Source organism: Hyperolius riggenbachi, chromosome 7, assembly GCF_040937935.1.
Source record: "Hyperolius riggenbachi isolate aHypRig1 chromosome 7, aHypRig1.pri, whole genome shotgun sequence".
Classification (NCBI taxonomy): domain Eukaryota; kingdom Metazoa; phylum Chordata; class Amphibia; order Anura; family Hyperoliidae; genus Hyperolius; species Hyperolius riggenbachi.
In genome coordinates this window covers 39267316-39290618 of record NC_090652.1, presented here as the reverse complement: position 1 = coordinate 39290618, position 23303 = coordinate 39267316, and the positions used below count along the sequence as shown (strand labels likewise).

At 43.8% G+C, this 23303-nt stretch overlaps 1 protein-coding gene across 1 annotated transcript in view; it reads right to left on the bottom strand.

Moving 5' to 3' along the window:
• LOC137525984 (syntaxin-4-like) overlaps positions 1-16018 on the bottom strand; it is a 23357-nt gene extending 7339 nt beyond the window's left edge. The window contains 2 exon segments of the mRNA XM_068247194.1: positions 4631-4748; positions 15903-16018. Coding sequence (XP_068103295.1) covers positions 4631-4748; positions 15903-16018 — 234 coding nt within the window.
• Between the last annotated feature and the right edge of the window lie 7285 nt (positions 16019-23303).

Here is a 23303-nt window from a genome sequence, read left to right as displayed (position 1 = left end):
TAAAAGAACACGTTGCGTTAGAGGCTTCCATCTTGACCTTGTAAAAAATGCTGCTGGACATAGCACTGATGTTTTGCATCTAATGCCTTCTAAAGGTAGCCATACACTGGTCGATTTGCCATTAGATCGACCAACTGACAGATCCCTATCTGATCGAATCTGATCAGAGAGGGATCGTATGGCTGCCTTTACTGCAAACAGATTGTGAATCGATTTCAGCCTGAAACCGATCACAATCTGTTGAGCTGCTCCTGCTGGCTGTCTTCCCCCCCCCCCCGTATACATTACCTGAAGCTGGTTCCGGGTCCTCTTCTCCGCGCTGCATCCCAGCATCCCGCACCGCATCCCAGCGTACACTGTGTCACTCCGTGACCAGGAAGTTCAAATAGAGCGCCCTCTATTTGAACTTCCTGGTCACTGGAGTGACACAGGAAGTTAATGTACGCTGGGATGGAAGCAGGAACAGAGCGGTGCAGCGCGGAGAAGATGCCCGGGAGCCAGCGTCAGGTAATGTATACCTGTATCGGATCGGCCGCCGCTAGCGACGCGCTCCCTACCCGCGGGCGATCGACGGTAATTTCCCGCACGGCGCGATCGATGGACCGATCCGATTTCGGGAGGAAATCGGATCGGCGGGTGCGTTTAGCACAAACGATTGGCAGCAGATTCGATCCCAGTGATCGAATCTGCTGTCGAAACGGCGGCAAATCGAGCCAGTGTATGGCCAGCTTTAGTCTCTCTCTTGGAACAATTATGTAGGTTTGGAACTCAGAGAAACATCAGAACAACTGATCAATATAAACTCTCAATGGGAGAGAGTCAGAGAGGGATCTAGCTGGTGGGCTAGCATTACAGTCAAAATGGCCGCCCCCATAGTTATCTTATGCAAGATACACTTTCTGTGTGCTTAACCCTTTAGCAGTCAATTTATTTAGAGGCTTGCAAGTGCTCTGGGCCAATTTATTTTAGCACATTATTTTTTATTTGTTTGCTATTAATTAATATTGCTGTAATGTGTATTTATGGCCGCTTGTCACTAGGGGGCAGTGTGAGACAATAGCAGATGACTTCTGTTTTCATTTTCTGTATTTTCTGCTAGCAGGGAGAGAGATCAAAGCATTCCAAGAATTTACAGCACAGCGAGTCTGGCTGCGTTTAAAAGCAGCGCACTTATCTCAAATCAGATGACTCTATTATAGCTGCTAATGGGTTAAAATGACAATGAATAATACAACATACCTTCGATACAGATGTTATTCTTATTTTAACATACTGGCATGCCTCCTCCAATATGTAAAGTACCAATATGCTGTTAGTATGTCATTGTACTGATAGTTAATTAGCTTCAGTGTGTGCAGATGCCTGCTACCCCCAGTATGTACATTATAAGCTGCTGCTCTGTGCCTATACTAATAGTAATCTAGCTGCAGTGTTTGCTGTTCTTTTTGTTCTTTTCTACCCCAGTACTGTATATACGCTATAAGGTGCTGCTCTATACCTATCCTGATAGTAATCTAGCAGCAGTGTGTGCTGATGTCTTTCACCCCAGTATGTAGAATAAAGGCTGTTACCCTGTGCTTCTACTGGTAGTAAACTACCTGCAATCTATGCTGATCTCTGCTATCTCCAGTAATATAAACTGTTACTATACTGACAGTCAACTAACTGATCATTGCTTAAAAAAAGTGCCTATACTGTTTAAATAAAAAATGCAAACATACTGCAGTAATAAATAGAGCTTTATTTTATGGGGTGTGAACACACATTTTTATTTCTGCACTTGTCCTGCATTTCTGAAGCATTTTGAACACATGAAATGCAGACTTTTAATTATGAAAGAGCAAATAGGTGCCTGTTGGGAACGTGCAAGTCCACAACTAAGCCTTCATGTGGATACATGTGAGCAATGAGATTGTTAGTTACACATAGGGATGAGCGTAATGACCTAATTACGAATTTCCGAAATTTCGCGAAATTACTACAATTACGATTTTAGCAGTAATCGAAATTTCGTAATTTTCGCAAATTACGCAAATTACGATTACGAAATTTAGTATTTTAAAGTTTGCAAAGGTTTCTATCCCTCTAGATGCCTAAAATGAATAACCAACCTCCCTCTCCCTCTCTCTCCAGAGATTTGTAGTATTTCAAAACCATACTCACATTCATGACATGTCCAGGGATCAAACCCAGGCCAACCACATGGAAGACAGCTATGCTCACCACCATACCACCAAACACACACTAAATAGACTGCTAACCTAAATCTTACTTGTAGACAGTCATATGAGACACATGCTGGGTGCAGGGCTTTGTGATTGGACCATGCGATAGAGTGAGGTGCAAAAATGAAATCATGCCTAGCAGAGGATGGTTTCACAGTGCTAAATGCTAGGCTGGCTGTGGTGCAATTGGTTAGTGTGTCTGGCTGGTAACAGCAAGGTTACAGGTTCAATTCCATCCAGGCATGTCTTTTCCTTTTGCGTTCAACAGTTGTCCAAACAGAGCCAACAGAGCCCCAGATAGCCATGTAGAGTTAGGTCACAGCTAGCCTGGCTGTGGTGCAATTGGTTAGTGTGTCTGGCTGGTAACAGCAAGGTTACAGGTTCGATTCCATCCAGGCATGTCTTTTCCTTTTGCGTTCAACAGTTGTCCAAACAGAGCCAACAGAGCCCCAGATAGCCATGTAGAGTTAGGTCACAGCTAGCCTGGCTGTGGTGCAATTGGTTAGTGTGTCTGGCTGGTAACAGCAAGGTTACAGGTTTGATTCCATCCAGGCATGTCTTTTCCTTTTGCGTGCGCGCGCTGCGCCATTGAACCCCATGGGGTATTTTGCGTGCGTAAAACTTTACGCATGCAAAACTTTGTGCTCGGTGTTTGGACAACTGTTGAACTCAAAAGGAAAAGACATGCCTGGATGGAATCAAACCTGTAACCTTGCTGTTACCAGCCAGACACACTAACCAATTGCACCACAGCCAGGCTAGCTGTGACCTAACTCTACATGGCTATCTGGGGCTCTGTTGGCTCTGTTTGGACAACTGTTGAACGCAAAAGGAAAAGACATGCCTGGATGGAATCAAACCTGTAACCTTGCTGTTACCAGCCAGATGCACTAACCAATTGCACCACAGCCAGCCTAGCATTTAGCATTGTGAAACCATCCTCTGCTAGGCATGATTTCATTTTTGCACCTCACTCTATCGCATGGTCCATGGTCCAATCACAAAGCCCTGCACCCAGCATGTGTCTCATATGACTGTCTACAAGTAAGATTTAGGTTAGCAGTCTATTTAGTGTGTGTTTGGTGGTATGGTGGTGAGCATAGCTGTCTGCCATGTGGTTGGCCTGGGTTTGATCCCTGGACATGTCATGAATGTGAGTATGGTTTTGAAATACTACAAATCTCTGGAGAGGGAGGAGGAGGAGGAGGCTGGCTGGGCTATTCATTTTAGGCATCTAGAGGGATAGAAATCCTTATAAACCTGAAAAAGTAAAATTTCGGTTGGAGACACGAAATTCGTCATTACGGGAGTGAAATTTCGATTACGAAATTGTAAATTACGATTTGAAAATTAATTACGAAATTACGAATTTGGGTCGTAATGTTAAATTTCGCATTCGTAATAAAAGCAGTTCGAAATTTCGAAAATTTCGGCTCATCTCTAGTTACACATATCAGATGATATGACCAACACTAAGAATGAGGGCAGTTTATTATTACATTTATACTTTCAATATATGAATAATGAAAGTTGTATGCAAATTTATGAATATTGCAAGTTGTATGAAATTTACGAATATTGCAAGTTGTATGCAAATTTAATGTTTTGCTTGATTACACTAATTGTATGTTAATTTAACACTAAGAATGAGGGCGCATTATTATTAAATATATATTTGCTATGTATGCAAGTTGCATGTAAATTTATGAATTATCCAAGTTGTATTCAAACTTATGATTTTGCTTGATTACAGTGATTGTATGTTAATTAAACACTAAGAATTAGCACACGTAATGATTACATTTATATTTGCAGTACATGAATAATGGAAGTTGTATGCACTGTTAATAACTGTTTTAAATCACCTTTTTTCCGGCACCAGCAAACTCATCAGCAAGAGTTGCACACACGACTCATCACAGCAAGCAGGAGATAGACTTTCTCAGGCTTCTTCAGTATTCACGTTATTTATTCAGGAAACATATATACAGATATAGTTCATCATATCCTAGCAAAGCAGATCCTCATGTTTAAGGTCTTGGCGTTTCAGCTCGTGGCTAACCCTCCTCCTGAGGGTTAGTCAGTTACCTTCTTTCTAGACTACGTTACTCTAGACTACCTATGTACAGCATACATTATATCAAATTACATATACAATGAAAATACTTAGAGGTTCCAGTCAGCATTGAGAGCCAGTGTGAAAGTAAGAAGCAGAGTGAGCTCTGATGGCCCACCTCGGTTTTAATACCGACTAGGAAAGAGTTAAATATGACATCATCTTCGCCACGACTATTGGCTTAGCCCCCTCGTGGTGTCATAATACACACCTACTCGATTAATATTTAATGAGGCTCTTGACATACTTACAGGAATTTTTGTATTTAGAAAACATGGCCTATGTTTACTGTTCCTGTGGCGTACGTGTTGAGGTCAGCGTAGGCCGGTGGCCTTCTTTTAGGAACATGTTCTCCGATGTTCTCAGTATCGGCTTGTTTATTCAAGCAGACACTGAGATCCCTCTGCCTGCATCACAAAACCTCTATTTATTTTAAAGGCATACACTGCGGACAAGCCTTTTACATAAAACTCAGGCCAAGTAACTGAGGCCTACTTAAATTCTAACAATCCCCCCTAAAATGGCTTGATCCGCAGATCCCAGCTCATGAACCTCACAGTACCTGGTTTCGTTTCTTTATGTTTCACTTTTCGATGTTCGTGCTCACACAACTTCTCTGCTCTAGGCGGTTATCCCTGGGAGAGAGGGCAAGACCTCTTGGTCTTCCTGTAACCAGGCTCTCTGGGGAGGCCCTACTTCTATGTCCCTCTATACCACATGCTCAGCATTTGCGTCACTTGCGGATCACTCACAAACTTGCATGACCACAGAAAAGTGAAACTCGTTTGTCTGTTACACAACGGAGCAGTGCCAGGTGCCTTCTAAAAGAGCGCCTTTATACAATCAGCTCCATCACAGGTACTGCTACACCTATACCCGTAACCCTGTATATCCCTTAATTTGGAAATATTGGTTCATGAGATTGTTTATGAGGAACCAATCTCTTGACCGTGTTAATTTGGTTTGCGTAATTTAACACACAACCTCACCTCGATAATGGTGCCTAAAGTTGTCATCCCCATCCAGACGACCAGTGGGTGTAGGAAGAACTTGTGAACTGCAGAGGCCCAGTCCGAGTGTCCCTGGAACATCGCCGGAAACCTTTTCCACTAGGTCAGACTGGAACTCACCTGCTTATTTTTGTGTTCTACCTCGTTAAGAGATCACCTGGATCATGGTGAAATCTTACCTCTAACTTAGTGTACTGTTTGTTTAACCGTTGTAACAAAGTGTGGTCGTCTTGGATCAAACCCTGTTCCCCTTTGTCCCATGTCGTGTTCTCTTTCAGGATGGGAACTTCACGTGAAACTTTGAACTTTAGAGTTCTCTTGACAATTTGAGAAATAACGTCATCAAACCTGGATGACTGGATCCATATGGGATCTCCGTTCACCCAATATGTTCCCCTTGACCGATCCCCCTTATAGGAACAATTATGAAAATGTACCTTGAATGTGTCCTTAGACATGATGCTAAAAAAACAAACCTTTCCTTCAGCCACCGGAACTATCGGTTTGGCTTCAGGGTGGATCTTTTGAATGGTAGCCTCGCATTCTGTGTTATTGAGCCAGCAGGCTTCTTCACTAAATTTGACTTGCCCCGGCAAACACAGGTACCTCTGTGAGAATTGCCCCCATGAGGACAACTCTACTCGTTTCACCTCCCCGTCTAGCACCAAAAAAGGTTGACCTCTCAGGTCCTGGTGTAAGACATGTGTTGAGGTGGGAACTAAGGAAGTGGCGGTGGCTAAAGGAATGTTGCACCGTTTCCATTTGTTCACCCAAACATCTTGAAGCTTCCATGCAAAAGATCCTTCTCCAGAACGCCTCCTGCTCGTTCCTCTCCACTCTGGAACCATCTCACTCTGGATCACCAAGACAAGGTACCCCTGAATCACACATTCCACCTTTTGCATGTACCCATGGTACTGCAGTGTACCTTTTAACCAACCTTTGGATCGGTGCATCGATTCTGGGAGTGTGACATTCAATAGCAGATTTACACTGCCATTCAATTCATACTGCCCGCACACCTGACCCTTCAGACCTGTCACCCACCTTGTGCCATGAAATTTGTTTCCACCTGGCACAAGTGCTCTTTTCCTCCATCCCTGCTTGGTCCATCTGTGCCAAGCGGAGGGAGGTGTGAAAGGATTAGTACCTTTGTCACCAAACATTAACATGCTTGGGCCTTGCGTTCTCATTAACCCCTTATTATACATGAGAATGTCCTCTCTTCGTTCTCCTAGGACGAAATGGCAGCCTAGGATCACCATCAGCACGGTACTCTGCAGTATAAAAGCACCTCCTTGGGAAAGAAAAACATTAGCAATTTGCACTATGCTTTGCTCAGTCAGTTTTTTTAGTCGTTTTCCGATCTCAGGAACCTCGGTTTTTAGTCTCTTTCCAATTTCAGGAATCTCGTTTTTTAGTCTCTTTCCAATTTCAGGAATCTCGCTGTTCTCCAAACTCAGATTGGCATCTGGAACCTTTCGCTTATCCGACTGACATCTCCATCTTTGCTGCCAGCACTGCAGCTGTCTCGAGTCCATATTGCCAAACTCCTGAAATCGAAATACAAACAAATCAATTCTTATGAATGATTTGGGTTTCGCCCTGCGGCTTGTACTCTGTACACTTTAAACTGATCAATATATACCGTAATTGATCTCGTTGCTGTATGGTTCTCATGAACTCTGTTTACTCTTTTTGGTAGATTGGAGTTAAACTTCTCTCCCCTACCTAAGTACTATCCTAAGTACTTACCTGTGTAAAATATGCTCCCGCAGACTTCACCTTTGGAAGCTCTCACCTCATTGCAGGCTCTCACCACACCCCCCCCCCCTTCCGTACATGTGCAGATTATGGATGCCACACACCTGTTGCTGCTTTGCAGGTGCGCCTGCAATGCTCTTCCTCATTTTCGCATTGACTTACCTAGAACTTCATTGCTCTGCTAGAAGTTCTGTGTGTTGTACCCTCTGCCCAATGTTTGCCGTGCCACTACCCCCATACTACAAAAAACGGCTGCCTCCCTGTAGGAAGGAGCACCTTGCACTCAAACTACACAGGGTGCAGGGCTAAGCATACCAGCGTCACATGCCTGTATGCAGATCCCTGAATGCCCACTTGGTAGGTAGTCATATGGCAAACACTGTACTGATACACTGTCACTCTGTAAATGGCAATTCTTTCATTTGTATAATTGCCCCATGAACTGCGATCAGTTCTTGTTCTTTGTGCTACACTTGGTAGGAGCTGGAAAAACATATTTGACCAATCAGTGGATGAAAAAACGCATAAAAAACAGCCCCAGCCCAGCATTGCCCTCTTAGTCAAACTCTGGACCTGTAACCAGGTTGACCTTAGTCAAACCTGAACGAAAAAACGTTACCGCTCTGCAGCCGTGTCGACGGATACGTGGATTGGTCAACTCCCTTTTTTCCAACTCCGGCACCCCCTGATGCACTGTCCCCCCTTTACTCTATTGGGAACTCATGCTGCACCACCCGTTAAGGTGCCTCACTTAAAGGGATAATCCCATAAGTAACCCACTACAGATACTTTCCTGATCTGCACTGCGCTTGCAAATCACTCTCTGGGAAACATCTGACTAATACGTGTCTCCCTGCACCTAGCTGGGAAACACTTCTTATCCGTGACCATGCAACTTGCTTGGCCCACGTATGCGGACACTCCCTGTGCCCAGACTTCCTTTGAGGAAATCATCTGGAAGCCGAGAAACTCAGTAGAATCTCTCTACTGTCCCCACTCTGGACCCCCCTCCCACCAGCTGCTTCCGTGCACGGCGCCTTGTGCACAGCTGTGACGTGGGATCCCCCCAGCACATCCACCCCCCTGTCATCGGGGCGTGCCTATCAGTGGGCGCTTCCCGCCCCCTCCCCTCCTAATACATCATGAAGGTAGGAGTGGCTTGCTCAAAATTACGACTCCATGTTGAGTCCTGGCATGCCAGCAAAGATGGCTGCTATCAATCTCCCGTAGCAACCTCTTAATCCTATACACATTAGGAAAAAAAACAGTGAGAACATACAATGCATACGCACACTAACAAGAAACAGACCAATAGCACAGCAGTTTGAGAAGTTTCCTATCTTGGACATGTAGACGGAGGGAAAAAAAAACATCCTGAACAAAAGGAATTCTCCACAACTACACCGGAACTTCAAAAAGCCGAATGAAATCGTCCCCTATGCTATAGCCTACGAGGGAGACACCAGCTGTCACTATATCTACGTCAAACTTTACTCCTAGCATAAACCTTTGCCTGGAATGCGGAGTGACAAAACTGAACAAATCTTCCAGCTGTTAGCAGATATCCACGGACACAAACCTTAACCGGGAGTTATCGCAATGGGGGCGGGGTGGGGGACCACCACGGAGTAACAGGTAACAGTGCGGTGGTGGCGGCACTAGGCGACCAGGGAGGGAAAGCCACATGGGTGGATGTGGGTAAGCTATAAGGCAGGGGCACACTGTGTATGGCAGAGGGATGTGAAGTGAGGGTGGGATGTAAATGACATGGGATTGTATGTAAGGGATGTGAACGTTTTTTTAATTTACAAGCAGGAGGGTGAATGAAAATGTATTAGAGGGAAACATTATTGCGGTGTAAGAATTCACAGAGGTTTGTAAGGGTGAAGGTGGGTGTAGATTAGTGGCCACTCCTATGGAGTTGATGCTCTGAAGGGTGGGAAACCCCCACAGGATATGAACAACTGAGGGAAAAGGATATGACATCATAAGCAGATCGACCTCTAGAGCCATACTCTCAGATTCAATGCTTCCTGCTGGATTGGATTTAATACATGTATAGGGAGTGATCTAGGGATTTATGGATGTGGAAGGGATGAGATCTTATGGAGCAGTGTACTACTGTGTTTCAAATGCACAGCACAAATCAAACACAACTCTGTATGCATTTCAAACTTTTCCTGTTCCATATTTCTGTATCTGGAAGGAGTTCTTTTTGGGATTCATGATCATAATGTTGGTTCCTTTACCTGCCATGAAAACATGGCTTAATTATTATTATTATTATTTACTATTTAATATTTAATAAAGCGCCGACATCTTCTGCAGTGCTGTACAGAGTATATTGTCTTGTCACTAACTGCCCCTCAGAGGAGCTCACAAATGTAATAACTACCATTGTCATATGTCTATTTATGTATATAACGTGTAGTGCATGTATATTTTAGTCTAGGGCCAGTTTAGGAGGATGCCAATTAACTTATCTGTATGTTTTTGGGATGTGGGAGGAAACTGGAGTGCCTGGAGGAAACCCACCTAGACAAGTGGAGAACGTACAAACTCTGTACAGATAGTGTCCTGGCTGGGATTCAAACTGGGGACCCAGCGCTACAAGGTGAGAGTGCTAACCATTACACTTGTGTCTTAACTTGTTAACTGAACTTACACGTACAGTAAGTACTCTAGCCAATACAATACTCTTCACAAATTACATTATACAGAATAAGAAAATATATTCTTTACGCTGGTATAATAATTTAGGTTATAATTTAGGGGCTTATGGCTGGATCAGATTATGAGGCAGATTCACTAAACAGTGGTAAAATGTACATGTGCAGACAGTGTACATAAAGCTTCCTCAAACTGCATATTGTTGTGCAAATAGCGCAGCTTGCATAACATACACAACATGTGCGTTGCTTTAAGCGAAGCAGGTGGTTTTGGTGCACGGCGCTCAGCCCCGGGAGCCGAAACCAGGTGCCCCATAGTAGCAATGCAATGCTGCGTGGGGCACGTAAGGGGATTTGGGGCTCTGGCCGTTGCTGGACCCCGAATTACATTTCCCTCTGAGTGACGACAAATTGGAGGGAGAGCAGTATTTAATGCGCCGGGGAGCAGGGAGAGCCGTCATTTGGCTCACCCTGCGCCCAACTCACCTGCGATGTGTACATACGTAAGCTAAAGAGGACCTGTAGTGAAAATAACGTAATGTTGAAAATTGCTTGTTTTTTTTTTTTTTTTACAGTATTCACTTATAGATTATTTAGTCAGTTTTTGACCGTTGTAAAATCTTTCCTCTCCCCGATTTACATTCTGACATTTATCACGGGTGGTGACCTCCTTAGTGCTGGGAAGGTGCATCGCTGAGGAATGGTTGGGTGTTCTGAGCTGAAGAGAAAAAAAACACATGGGCCTATATGCAATTCACTTTTTCTCTTGAGTTATCTCCTAGGAGATCATTTTCATCTTCTCTTTAACTACTTTGGCCTCCTGGATGTACTAGCTACGCCCAGGAGGCCATGTGCGCGTCCGCGCGCTCCCGCGGCCGATCGCACGCGTGCAGGCGCGCTCCCGGCTGCGGATCGTTAGCCCACGAATCAGTGAATCGGGCTATGGTGCCCGATCACTGATTCCTCTCCCCCGCAGAAAAAGCGACAGCTTCTCTCAGAAGCTCCGCTTTTTCTGGCTGTTGCGTCCACCATGCATCCCTCTAAGCGTATGTTACGCTTAGAGTGACGTCATGTAAACAAACTCATAACCGCCATCTTGTGGCCAAAAAGTAAAACTACAACTAAAAGTAAAAAAAATAAAACTCAACACACATTTATATTATAAAGGTACTGTTTACATCCCACCCTCCCAAAAAATACCCAAATAAAATGTTTAATATAAAAAAAAAAAAACATTACAATAATAAAAAAAACAAACATGTAAATATTTACCTAAGGGTCTAAACTTTTTAAATATCAATGTAAAAATAAAATATTTCTATATTTTTTTTATTTTAAAGTTGTAAATAGTGATAGATGCAAAACGGAAAAAATGCACCTTTATTTCCAAATAAAATATTGTTGCCATACATTGTGATAGGGACATAATTTTAACGGTGTAATAACCGGGACATATGGGCAAATACAATACGTGAGTTTTAATTATGGAGGCATGTATTATTTTAAAACTATAATGGCTGAAAACTGAGAAATAATGAATTTTTTCCGTGTTTTTCTTATTCTTCCTGTTAAAATGCATTTACAGTAAAGTGGCTCTTAGCAAAATGTACCACCCAAAGAAAGCCTAATTGGTGGCGAAAAAAACAAGATATAGATCAGTTCATTGTGATAAGTAGTGATAAAGTTATAGGCTAATGAATGGGAGGTGAACATTGCTCGGATGCATAAAGTGAAAACGACTGAAGGCTGAAGTGGTTAAACTAACTTTTCAGCATTTTGTAAATGAAAAAGTACCCAAAAGTTGGTCATATTAAAATTATTTTGAGTATTTTTTGGGTTGTTTAAAAGGCATTTTGATAACAAAGCAAGAAAATATCACCCAGGAGAAAACGCCGGAGAAGAAGTGAATTGCATATGGCCCCTGGGCCCATATGCAATTTATTTTTTTACCTGAGTTATCTCCTAGGAGATAATTTTCATCTTCTCTATAAACTACATTTTCAGCATTTTGCAATTGAAAAAGTACCCAAATGTTGGTGAAAAAGTACTATCAAATTTATTTTTAGTAATTTCTTACTTGCTGGTGACCTAAAAGACTTTTTATGACAAGTTGTAAAAATATCACCTTGGAGAAAACACTGGAGGAAAAGTGAATTGCATATGGGCCCAGGTGTCTCAAACTGCACTCAGGGCCGGATTTGTACTCTTTACTGCCCTAGGCCACTGTCACCAGCCGCCCCCTTAAGTATAGGTAGCGAGATGACCCCTCCCTCCTTTCCTGTAGTATAGGTAGCCTGATGACCCCCCCAGTATAGGTAGCCAGATGACTCCTCCCCTCTTTCCCTCCAGTATAGGTAGCCAGATGACTCCTCCCCTGTTTCCCTCCAGTATAGGTAGCCAGATGACCCCTCCCCCTTCCCCTCTAGTATACGTAGCCAGATGACTCCTCCCCCCTCTTCCTCCGGTATAGGTAGCTAGATGACTCCCTTAATCCCTTAATTCCCCCCCCCCCCCCCTTTCAGTATAGGTAGCCAGCTCGTTTCCACACCGCAGCAGCCATTTGTGTCTCTCATTTCTCCGTTCATCTCCAGTGCAGAAGCTTCCTCTTCCTTTTTCGTCTCCAGTACTGCCCAAGTCCATAGCCGCCAGCCACAATGCAAACGTGCACAGAGAGCAGGATGGCCGCTGCATAGACAGCTAGCAGCAGAATACCATGGTCAGGCGCTCGCCTGATCTCCCTGCATTGCAGCATTAGCAAGCTTGCAAATGCTGCACCAGTTTAGCCTGCTGCTTTGGTGCACTTCCTCCTGCGGTGCCCTAGGCCATGGCCTAGGCCTAAATCCGGCCCTGACTGCACTGGAAGAAGAAGGGCACATAGCTAATCAGCCTGGACATCACTGAGAGGCGGGGCCACACACTAATTTACAGCAATAGCTATAGGAAGTGTTTCTGATGCTGAAACCAGAGAAATGAATGTAAAAAAGAGAATAATTTGAATAATTTACTGCATTCAGCTAAATGTCTTTATAGGGTCTCTTTAAAAAACACATATCATGCAAACAGCATAGCAAATGTCATACAAGCAATGTGCGCATGGTGCACAAAGGCCGGTTCACACTAGAGAGGATTCAGAACGGAAACGGTTAGCGCACCCGCAAGGCCATTTTGCATTCACTTGCCATACGTTCACCCGTCTAAACAGCCCAGAGGCCAGCAGAAGCATAGGGCTCTCCATAGGCTGGAGCAGGCCAATTCTCCCTAGCAACTGAGAGAATTTTCATTGGTCCAACATGAGCCAATGAGAATTCTCCCTGTTGCTGAGGATTCCTATTGGTCTATTGCAGCCCAGTGGAGATCCCCATGCTAATAGAGGCCACCAGGCTGTGTAGGAGAGCAAGTGAGTATGGCGTTGATCGAAACAGGCAACACAGATGTGGCAACTAGCCTAGTGAGAACTGACAGTGTCCGTTCTCATAGTCTTTGATTGGATACATTTCCTCGCCCGGTCCAGGAAAATGTGCCAAGTTGGGACCCTGCGTTCCGTCTCGCATTTTGCAGCAAGAGAGTCCATGTTTAACAAGTGGAACTGGATCCTATCTTTAACCACTTTACCCCCAGCCGTACGGATTTCTCCGTCCCTTTTTCCATCCTTTTACCACCAGGGACGAAGAAATCCTTACTTCCCACGCTCCCGTCGCTGCCCGCGCTCCCGCTCGCTCATGTGCGTACTCCCGCTTGCATGCACGCCGCCGCCCGCTCGCCCGGACATGAATGAACGGGAAAAAACATTGATGTTTGTTGATCTAAGCCCCGCAATGATCCGCTGCTTCTATGAGAAGCAACGCGATCATTGTGAAAAAAAAAAACTTTCCCAGCCTCATAGCACTTCCTGCAAGCGTCCTTCCGGACGCTTGCAGGTCGAATTAACAAAATGTTACTGTGGCCATCTTGTGGCCAAATAGTAAAACTACACCCTAAAGCATTTTTCACATACAAATACATTACTTTTACACTAAAAAATTAACTCATTACCTCCCACACTCCCCAATTTTTTTTTTTGTAATTAACAAAAAAATAAAAAATGTACAATAAAAAAAAATACATAAATAGTTACCTTAGGGACTGAACTTTTTAAATATTTATGTCAAGAGGGTACAACACTGTTACTTTATAAACTATGGGCTTGTAATTAGGGATGGACGCAAAACTGAAAAAAATGCACCTTTATTTCCAAATAAAATATTGGCGCCAAACATTGTGATAGGGACATAATTTAAACGGTTTTATAACCAGGACAAATGGAGAAATACATTTCATGGGTTTTAATTACAGTAGCATGCATTATTTAAAAACTAGAATGGCAAAAAACTGAAAAATAATGATTTTTTCCCCCACATTTTTTCCTATTTTCCCATTAAAACATATTTAGAATAAAATAATTCTTGACATAATGTCCCACCTAAAGAAAGCCTAATTGGTGGCAGAAAAAACAAGATATAGTTCATTTAATTGTTATAAGTAATGATAAAGTTATAGACGAATGAATGGAAGGAGCGCTGAAAGGTGAAAATTGCTCTGGTGCTCAAGGGGTAAAACCCTTCAGTGGTGAAGTGGTTAACATAGGATCCGCTTCCTGTGTTTCCGAGGACACCCGAGGTGAAAATAAACTGATGAGAAAAACAATTGTATCTATCTTTCTTCTCCTTAAAATTACTTTTTTACATAGCCCACATTTTTATTTTATATTTAAATCTAGGTTTTCAGTTTTTAAGTTGTTTCATTGTCTGTTCTCAATTACACCTTCATTGAAGTATGCCAGAGCTCAAATCTATGAATTATTGACCCTTTTTATCTCTTTCCTGCTCTCAAAAGCCATTCACTTACAGAAAAGTGTATGTATGTTTTTGGGATGTGGAAGGAAACCGGAGTGCCCAGAGGAAACCCACACAGACACGGGGAGGACATACAAACTCTGTGCAGATAGTGCCCTGGCTGTGATTAGAACCAGGGACCCATGCTGCAAGTGCTAACCACTATGCCATTTCATGGAGCGTCCATCGTATGGTTCAGCGGTTGACCCATTAGGATGAGTGAGAGAGAATTGAAAGTCTGATCTTTTGGGTCAATTTTGTTTGTGAACATTTAGTTGAGATTGGCCACAAGATTCTCCATGTGGATGCTTTCTAGCTGAAATATGGTGGACGCAGCACCGAGGTAAGCCGATATTCAGCGGAAGCGTGGAATAGACATAGGGACGGCTGCATGGAGTTAGACTGTACATCATGGCTGAAGAGACGAGTGAGGAGGACGTGTCGCTTGCTAGAAGCCAGGAAGGCTTTACTAGATTCCGTCTAGATTGTAAGCTCGCAAGGTCAGGGAGGGACCTCCTCCTTATTCTGCTGTAATTTATCATATGATCCTGTACCAGTATTGGGGATGTCTTAAGCCACACATCGGTGATGTATGCGTTTGTATTGCTGGATATCCTGATTGTACAGAGTTTTGAACTTCTCGTGTTCCTCAATATTTGTTTTGTACTATGTAGAGTGCTACGGAAAATGTCTGCACTATATAAATAAAAAATAATAATAATGTTTTGATGGTCTGCCAGTGCACTCCATACCAAACCAGGAGCAGACCCCCTGAGCCCCAGGGCCCCTCTGCAATTACAGGGTTTGTGGGAGGTGTACGTATGAATGCCGCCGGAAGACTTGGGCGTAGGATACAGCCGATATAAGGCTTACCCTGCTCCTGCACAAGTCCCGGCGGTGCTAATTACTATTCCCCCTCCAGGTCCACGTGGATAGTAGGGAATGATGGAATTCTGCTTCCAGCTATTGCTGGTGGCCGAATTACAGTGTGTTAAAAGTAACTAAAGCTCCGTCTTCTGACAGCGCCGCCGTTACTCACTGTGGGCCGCTTTAGCCGTAATTCCTATTACAGCCTATGGTGGTGCCGGCTGCACCCAAATCTCCTGTGTTGTATTCGATGTGTTCATTTTGGGAGCTTTTGTTACGTCCATGATAACAATTGTATTGCTTTAATTAAAAAGGGCTCCAATGATTTCTCTTATTTAGAGGGACTCTGAGCAGTACCTACAATCAAAAATTTCACTTACCTGGGGTTTCCTCCAGCCCACCGTAGGCCGCTAGGTCCCCCTGCGTCCTCCTGGCTCCTCTCCGTGTCCTGCTGGTGGCTCAACGACTTTTCCTGGATCTTGAAGCTCTGCGTCATCATGCCGGCCACTACACGTCATCACGGCAGACACGTGACAGTCCTGCGCATGCGCGGTTTAGAGTTAGAAAACTGCACATGCGCAGGACTGCCACACCGGACGCCATGATGATGCGTAGCGGCAAGATCCAGGAAGAGTCGACCCGACACCCAGCCTGGGTTTTGCCAGTAACAGAAGCCGCCGGTGGGAAGCCCCAAGTAAGTGAAATTTTTGTAGGTACTGCTCAGGGTCCCTTTAAATTGCGTGATTGCATTTTGTGATTTGCATGAAATCAGAATCACATTACAAAACACAGTGAAACATGTTCGGTATAAAAGAATCCTTATGCCTGGTACACATGATGCGATTTTCTGGCAGATTTACTGCCAGATTAATTATTTCCAACTTGTCCGATCTGATTTCTGATAAATTTTCCAATTGATTTTCCGTTCACTTCTATGGAAAACCAATCGAAAAATCGATCCGAAATCACATTGGACGTGTTGGAAATAATCGATTTGGCAGTGAATCAGCCAGAAAATCTCATCGTGTGTACCTAGCATTAGCGGTCAACCCTCTAGTCCTGCAGAATGGGCTAGGTGCAAGTCGTTCTAAGACAATGCAAGCTTTACAAATTTGGCCCATTGACTAAAAACAGTCAGGCAGGTGAGAACAGGTGGGTCATTGTATCCAGTGATCTCAGGGGACAGGTGCTGAGAGCAGCTTATGCAAAGCTTATGCAAAGCACCTCAGTTCTAAGAAAATCTATGACAATCTTTATAGGCCTGGCACAAAATGGAAGTATTCATCTACTGCCAATTATTCTGTTGTTTGCTAAAAGGTAAAAAAGGCAGAGGATGCACACAAGGTTTCCTTATGCCCATTACCGATTATCTATGAGCCTTTCAAGTGAGTGGTTGTTGACTTCATTGGCTGACTGTCCATAATGAGCAGCACTGGCAAAAAGTACATAATGACTGGTGTTGAGTGTAAATACAAATATTCTTTTCGCATTCATTTTCGTGAAAATAATGTTAAATTCGATTGTTATTTTTGCGCCTTCACGAATTTTCGCAGTAAAAATACTAATTTTTTTGCGTTTTCGGGTTAAACATTTTCATGGTAAAAAATATTGTTTTCCAGCATATTTTGCTTTTTGCGGTACAATATCTATATTTTTCGTGAAAAATGCATACTTTTTGAGAAAACAAAAATAGCATTTTCGATGTGAAAGCTTGACTACCCCATCCACAGACCAACAGTCTTTATGAGTTTCAATGGTATGAGGAGGTTAATGAGGCTTCAATGGTATGAGGAGGTTAATGAGGCTTCAATGGTATGAGGAGGTTAATGTTAAAGGATACCCGAAGTGATGTGACATGATGAGATAGACATGTGTTCTTTTTTTTTTCTCTGCCTGAAAGAGTTAAATATCAGGTACGTAAGTGGCTGACTCAGTCCTGACTCAGACAGGAAGTGACTACAGTGTGTCCCTCACTGATAAGAAATCCCCCTTTTTATCTCTTTCTTGCTCTCAGAAGCCATTTTCTGCTAGGAAAGTGTTTTGTAGTTGGAATTTCTTATCAGTGAGGGTCACACTGTAGTCACTTCCTGTCTGAGTCAGGACTGAGTCAGCCACTTACATACCTGATATTTAACTCTTTCAGGCAGAGAAAGAAAAAAAAGGAACACAGCATAGGTATTTGTGTGCTAGGCACTGTACATACACATGTCTATCTCATCATGTCACGTCACTTCGGGTATCCTTTAAAGCAATCCTGCAGTGATCTACGGACAGAGGAGTCCACAGGTCTCTTACCTTTTGGACTCTTATATGGTAGAGATGTGGGTGGACCACTGAAATGAATCCAGAAGATTTTGGAAGGTCAGGGCAGCAGGACTGAAGTCTTGGTGATTGATTATGTCCTTGGGGTCAAAGACAATATCGAGTCACTAGCTGACATGTTAAAAGAAAATAGGAGCCGAACTGTGGCATCACTACGGTTTATGGGCCCCCCTAGCAAAACTTTAAAGGGCCCCTCAAATGTCCATGCCCCTTTCCTAGTTTACCCTTAGTGTCCTTCACACCCTTGGGGCCAATCTCACAAGGGTCATAAAACAAGTGTGGCCATCATCATCTTCACACCCATAACAAGTGTAGCCACAAAACCACCTGATCCTAAGTATAGTCCCCTGTATGGGAGGAAGGGAAGGTTAGTAGTTGGGGCCCCCACAGCTCTGGGCCCCCCTGTGCTCTCAGGGGCTGCTCCCCTCTAGTTATGCCCCTGGAGCTGAGCACAGGCCTAGGTAACCGCTAACGGAACAACTTGCTCAACAATTATTTACGAATGGGTTCTTTGTATGAATGATCAGAAATGACCGTTTGTGACCACGAATGAAATATAAAATCTCTTAATAAATCCAATTAGATCAGGTATGTCAAACCGGTCCTACGAGGGCCGAGATCCTCACACATTTTTGACACAGCTCAAATGAATTGATGGGTCTGAATCAGGAAAGGTGTGGTCCATCAGGTAGAACACATTCCTTTCTTTCCCAGTCCATCCTAAGCACTGGCATGGATCTGGCCCTCCAGGCCTGGAGTTCATCACATGTGAATTAGATTAAGGAAATCGATCCTGGGTCACCAGGTCTATGTGTTACTTCCTATCAGGCTCACCAATCTGAAGGCTGCATGGGCGGGTCTTGGGCGACCACAATTAAACATCTGAATGATGTCACATACCTAGTAAGCCTAGCAGGTAGAAGACAGAAAATGTGCCCTGTTGACATGCTAAGATCTCAACACTACAAGACCCGGGGCCATATGCAATTCACTTTTTCACCTGTGTTTTCTCCTAGGTGATATTTTTAAACTTGTCAATAAAATGCCTTTTAAGCCCCCAGAAGGCAAGAAAATTATTAAAATAATTTTGATAGTACTTTTTCACCAACTTTTTGGTACTTTTTTAGTTGAAAAGTACTGGAAAGTTATTTAAAGGGGTTCTTCCGCGAAATAGAAAAAAAATAAAAAGTGGTTTATTTATAAACTATTAAAAATCCTCTTCAAATAGTGCGAAAAGTGTTTTTAAAAAATGAATAGTTTCATCAAAGTAACACGTAATGTAATCAGTGACAGATGTCGGCCAGGGAGGCTAATCCATTTGTTAGGGGTTTTTTTTTTGTACTATAATATCACAAACATAACTGCTGCGTACCTAGTTGACAGTTCTGTAGTCCGTTGCTGTCAGGAATGGCTCTTACAATTAGAATAACGGCTGTTATCTCCCGGAGCTCTGCGCAGTTATTTATTTTAGTTTCACGGAGGGAGAGCGAGGACCCCGGAAGCAATGAATCAGGCAGAGGGAGAGCAGCTGATCAGTGAGAACGTAATTTGTTGACGTCGTTGCCCGGCAACCAGACTACGGCGTGTATGCAGAATCCTCTTTATCTCCTGAAAGCGAGTGATCTCTTTGTCGCTGCAAGATTTATGGGTTTGTGTTTTCTTATTAACTTTTAGCTGCCTGGAGAACTCAACACAAACCAATAAATCTTGCAGCGACAAAGAGATCACTCGCTAGAGGATTCTGCATAGACACCCTACGTTCTCACTGATCAGCTGCTCTCTCTCTGCCTGATTCATTGCTCCGGGGTCCTCTCTCTCCCTCCGTGAAACTAAAATAAATAACTGCGCAGAGCTCCGGGAGATAACAGCCGTTATTCTAATTGTAAGAGCCATTCCTGACAGCAACGGACTACAGAACTGTCAACTAGGTACGCAGCAGTTATGTTTGTGATATTATAGTACAAAAAAAAAAACCCCCTAACAAATGGATTAGCCTCCCTGGCCGTCATCCGTCACTGATTACATTAGGTGTTACTTTGATGAAACTATTCATTTTTTAAAAACACTTTTCGCACTATTTGAAGAGGATTTTTAATAGTTTATAAATAAACCACTTTTTATTTTTTTCCTATTTCGCGGAAGAACCCCTTTAAAATCAAAGATGAAAAATTATCTCCTAGGTGAAAACTCAGGTTAAAAAGAGAATTGCATATGGCCCCCAGTGTGTAGGGGTTACATTAAGTCCCTCCACCCTTTGCAGAGGTCTGTCCTCTCCCCCTCCCCCCCAAATATTTAGCTGACCTCATCATTGCGACCCGTTCCTGTGATGGAATGCGGTCACCCTCAAATTTCTGTTCCCTTTGCCGCAGTTTACCATTCAGCCTCAGACCTTGAGGGAATCCTGAAGGCATTTAGCACCACAGGCAAATTATCCTTTTGGATTGGTTGGTGAGTACACACACACAGTCCAATTTCGATTGTACGTACAATCGATACAATCTGTGATCTCATAAAGAGGCCAGGTCGCTGACACGAATTTGCAATTTAGTGTGCGAATACGCCAAGTCTATAGCTGGCCATACACTGGCCCGATTTGCCGCCGTTTCGACAGCAGATTCGATCACTGGGATCGAATCTGCTGCCAATCGATCGCGCTACACGCCGAAATTCGATCCATTTCGTCCGATCCCGTCGATCGCTCCGTGCGGAAAATTACCGTCGATCGCCCGCGGGTAGGGTGCGCGTCACTAGCGGCGTTCGAGTGCCCGACGACCGACGCAATAGAGCCCGCATACATTACCTGCTCCGCCGGCGCGACTACCCCCGGTCACCGCTGCTCCGTGTCCGCGCTGGTCTCCGGCATGCTTCAGTTCCTCCTGCCCGGCAGGAAGTTTAAACAGTAGAGGGCGCTCTACTGTTTAAACTTCCTGCCGGGCAAGAAGAAGTAAAGCATGCTGGACCTGGAGACCAGAGCGGAGACCTGGGGACTGGAGTCGCGCCGGCGGAGCAGGTAATGTATGCGGGCGGGGGGAGCGGCGGCAGCACCACCACCACCACCACAACAGATTGTGAACGGTTTCAGGCTGAAATCGGTTCACAATCTGTTTGCTGTAAAGGTAGCCATACGATCCCTCTCTGATCAGATTCGATCAGAGAGGGATCTATCTGTTGGTCGAATCTGATGGCAAATCGACCAGTGTGTGGCTACCTTAACTCTAGCTAATTCCTTTAGTAAAAAGGGTTATTTCCACAACTTTTCTAGAGATAGCAAAAATAACAACATTAATATCAAAATGGTTATTGTAACATTATTCTCAGGAGACGGGAACCCTTGCAGAGCTTTCAGAACAAACACTTAGACAAACTATTTTTTAATCATTTATTTAAAAAAAATAATGCATAAACTAAATATTGTAATTGAAACAAATTGATACAGTAAAAATAATAAGGATTAAAAGTGAAAATAACTGGGTATAATGTCTTGAGCAGGTTGTGTCAGATTAGCTTGCCCTTTGTGATAATAGGTCCAAACGAAAGATATTATAGTCCATTAGTCCAATTATGGAAAGTTCTGTAGGTCCATGGTTAAATCAGCCAATCCGTGATGGTATATGGATGACAAAAGATGGACTCTCTCTGTCAGCCTGTGTCCAGCAGGTTTTAACCCTTCTCCGCTGGAGGGTGGATATTGTAAGGGGAGATGGACTGTGTCTGCTTCATGACCCTTTCTCCACTCCTCATGTTAGGCAGGAAAGAATATGAAATACCTGAAATGGTCAAATATCGGCGTCAGTTGATCAGAACCCGCAGAGAATGATACAGGCGTATTCCTGGTGTTCTCTGTTTTAATTAGACTCTAAAAACAGATATATTGCAATATTTAATTTCAGAGCACACTGGAACTTGGTGTAGGAAGATGCTTGAACCCTTTCCTGAGTTGCAGAGGTCTGGGCTGAAATGAACACTGGTTTTTGTTGCGCAGTAGCCCAGACTGATCCCAACTGAGCCTATTCAGCAGAATTCTAGATGGAGGACTTGAATGGGGTGGAGTTGGGGAGAAGTGTTATAATGATTGCGTGTTGTTAGGGCACCCTCAGTTTTTCCAGGCAAACATTGTGACTAATGCTCATATATCTTGCTCATTATGGAAGCCATCTTAGAACAAGTGTTGCTAAGGGAATCTGGAGCATCTTCGGCATTGGAGTGGTTGCCTGCAACCCTAGTGTCTGGCCTCAACTCAAGTGTTTGTCTTGCACAGATGCCCTGGTGGACAGAAGACCGATTGATGATGAGCAGTTTGGTGGCGATAGAGGGAAGTCATCAAGGGGCATTTGAGTAGGCATGCTGGCAGACAGGTGAGTGTAAATTCTGCTTATTGAAGGAGGAAAGTAAAGAAGGACTTTCGATGGTGCTTCCTCAGCAGTGACAGCATGGCACTCTTCCACTGCTCAGTGTGTGCCTGCCTCACCCTCTCTCACAATCCAACCTCTGCTACACCCCAGCTTACATACAACCAGGAAACCCTCGATTCTCAAAAGAATTGTAAAGGCCCGATGCCTCTCCGGTGTGATAAACCCCCGATCCCCCCCTCCAGTGCCTCTGTGCAGTTGTGGGTAGCGCCTTAGTGTGGGCGGTGGCATAGTGTGAATGGCGCCTTAGTGTGGGCGGTGGCATAGTGTGGATGGCGCCTTAGTGTGGGCGGTGGCATAGTGTGAATGGCGCCTTAGTGTGGGCGGTGGCATAGTGTGGATGGCGCCTTAGTGTGGGCGGTGGCATAGTGTGAATGGCGCCTTAGTGTGGGCGGTGGCATAGTGTGGATGGCGCCTTAGTGTGGGCGGTGGCTTAGTACAGAGGTTGTGGTGTGCTCATGCAGCTGTCCGTCTGTGCATTCTTACACCCTTCCATTAGTATTTTCGATTTCCCTTACAAATATCCATTGCAGTCCTATTATTTCGAAATGGAAGCTGTATTCACAGAGTTTATGAATTTCTCTCTGAAATAATTTTTTTTTCTCTGAAACCTCTTTTTTTTAAAAAATATTGTTAGGCTGGATCCACACTAGTCTATCAGTTTTCTGTGTCAGTTTTCCTGCATGAGGTGTCTGATGGGGCTGCATTGCTGTCAATTGTATTTCTGCTTGTGAGACATGCATTCAAGTGTGAACTGGCCCACTGATTAACATTGGTTCTCAGTTTTCCTTCTTCAGAAAAGGCACAAAAAAAAAATCGACGAGTGTGGACAGGCCCTAATGTCTTGTTCACATCATAAATCACAAGCGCGAGTTTTGCGCTTTTGTGCTCAATTTTTTTAGCGCCTCCCAGGAGTTTACCTGTGCGTCAGCGATTTTTTGGGAAATCGCTTTTCTAAGCGTTTTTCAGAGCGATTCGTTTTTTTCACTTCCTGACGTCAGTCAGGAAATGAACTCTTTGACCCGGGAAAAAGAATAAATACAATCAGGG